The sequence below is a fragment of the Montipora foliosa genome, chromosome 8 (genome assembly GCF_036669935.1).
Source record: "Montipora foliosa isolate CH-2021 chromosome 8, ASM3666993v2, whole genome shotgun sequence".
NCBI classification, from domain to species: Eukaryota; Metazoa; Cnidaria; class Anthozoa; order Scleractinia; family Acroporidae; genus Montipora; species Montipora foliosa.
The window spans coordinates 28,320,374-28,322,873 of NC_090876.1; the positions used below are offsets into that span (position 1 = coordinate 28,320,374).

Here is a 2,500-nt window from a genome sequence, read left to right on the forward strand (position 1 = left end):
ATACTCTAACACTAAAACTAACACTAACTAGGTTCCTGTGCCCCCGGATCATGGTGCCACCCATGGGTGTCTAGAAAACGTAGACCTAGAAAACACAGACCAAGAGATTAACGCCTCCTTCGCAATCACTATTACATACTAAATTCTGACCAATTTAGTTCAGTGCCTCTGAGATTTACGCGGATGAGCCTCAAAACCTGAGTGTGTTGAAAATATGTCGCTAGATCGCTGGAAATGGTTTATTTTTAGTCTGATAAAATAATATCTCTTAGCAAATCATGGCGCAAACGCACTTTGACAAAAGGCGAGGGCACCTTTGCTTTTATTATCTTGGGTATAGGGTGATAATTTCATGATAACCATAGGGAAATAATGGGAATAACGTGAAAGTCTCTGTTATGAGCCTAGGAAGGCTCATCAGGAGGGCGCTTATCTCCAGTTTCCTTAGCACGAAGCGACTAGGAGTATTTCTACTTCCCCCTGCTAGTCCATCGCAGGGTTACCCCCAGCATTTTTGCCGGTACCCATTTATACACCTGGGTGGAGAGAGGCACCGTGAGAGTAAATTGTCTTTGCTCAAGAACACAACACAACGTCCAAGGCCAGGACCCAAACCCGGACCACTCAATCCGGAGTCGAGCACTCTAACCATAAGGCCATCGCGCCTCCCATGGAAATAATGTAGCTGGACAAAAGTTCCATTAACTCAGTGGTACTGTAATACACAAAAATTTCTAAGACTCAGTGGCACTAAATAACTATTTCCTACCGTTTAATATACAATAAAAATTTGAACTTGATAGTTGTTCTACACAAACATCAACTTTTCCCTTTTACTACAGCATGTTTTTACACTTGCTGGTTTTCTGCCATTTTTCAGTACACTATCAAACCATTTATGCTATACTCTTGCTTGCTACGTTTCAATTTTTTGAACAAAAATACATTTTTCACCTGTTTTAGCCAGTAACACAGTGCACCGGTTATGGGTACTAATGGGTAGAAAATGCTAAATGAGAAATCCAATGGTATAAACCTAATCAAGCCGTATGTAAGCATACGACTTGGGCAGACAGACTGCATCCCCTAGAATGCTAAGTGTTGTCCAGTTCACTAAGTAGTAAACGAAGTTCCTGTGTAGTTTACTAAGTTGCTATGCACAGCAGACGCTATGTGACGAGTCACGCGATGTGTACGTTAAAACTTTGTAAACAGTTAACATGAATGACCAAATTCTTCCGTAGTAAGTTTTGTGTGCTTCCTTTAGGTTGGCCCTTACTTCAATGGGTATTTCTAAATATTTGCTGTTAAAGTAAGGAAATGTACTCATGATGCAATTCTGCCTGATGCAATAGTACTTCTTTGTATACTTTGCTGAAGGAAGTTTGTTTCCTCATAGGTCCGCTAACTTGCCTTATATAACTGAAGATTTTTTTGGTATAAATTCAATAAAAGTTTCGAAATAATATAACTAACACCAAATCGTTATTTTCTAGGTCTGCGTTTTCTAGGTCTGTGTTTTCTGGACACCCTTCCACCCATTGTTAACATTCTATGCATCAAACAATCATATTGTCATTCACTGATTTTACTCTTTTTGTGGCAGACTTATAACACCATAGCCTACAGTATAAAATTATGGTCCCTGTGCAAATGTGAAAGAACCTCTTGAAAGCCCATTCATTTGCAGATGAAACTACAGAGGCAACACTTTCTCCTCAGTTATTTTAAAACCTTGAATGTTGTTGCTTTTTGTTAGCCCTCATGGTAACATCAGTTTTCCCAAAATAACAGAGGGAGCTGTTTTATTTTCCTTCCCTTTTAGTGACTGAAATTGTTGCGCTCTTTGCATAAAGGCTATTCGATAAAAAAAAATCCATCTTTTTGGGCAAAGATTTTCAAACATGCTTATCAATTGACTAATTTTCTTATCCATATTTCAATAAAATCGCTTATTTTACTAGGGAGAAAACATCAAATGTGAGCTTCTGAGTCTTCTAGATGAGCTTCCTGACATATACAAGAGCATTGCTGGAGCAATCAGTGATCTTAAAAGTGCAACTCATTATTATGAGACTTTCGTACGTTTTTTGGTGCCCAGGTTTGTACACTAGAGCAGGTAACTGCAAGCTGTGTTTTTGTCCCTGCAGGGTTTTGGCCCAGAGGTCAAAACTTGAGGAGGCAACCTAGAAGCCCCCTGCATAAAAAGGAAAAATATGTAAATTAGGGAAACCAGCTCCATTTGCTCAACCAAGCACGCAAGGTGGTTTCAGTATTGCTTAACAGGGCGCACAAGGTAATATCGGTATTGTTCACCAAGTTCGCGAGGTGTTCTGGGTAACTTGAATCACAAGGCAGAAAGGGAAAAACCAAAGAGTGCTTGCAGGTTCTACAGGCAGTAAGAATAAATAACCAGGGAGGTCGCTTTTGGGCTTGGCTAAATCTATAATATTAAATTATTGGGCAACTCCATACATACGTGCCCACGAGCAATACCGCT

At 39.7% G+C, this 2,500-nt stretch overlaps 1 protein-coding gene across 1 annotated transcript in view; it reads left to right on the forward strand.

The window, feature by feature from the left end:
- LOC138012553 (CDK5 regulatory subunit-associated protein 3-like) overlaps window positions 1–2,500 on the forward strand; it is a 130,242-nt gene that overhangs the window by 53,496 nt on the left and 74,246 nt on the right. The window contains exon 8 of the mRNA XM_068859355.1: window positions 1,965–2,101. Coding sequence (XP_068715456.1) covers window positions 1,965–2,101 — 137 coding nt within the window. The remainder of the gene's footprint in view (window positions 1–1,964; window positions 2,102–2,500) is intronic.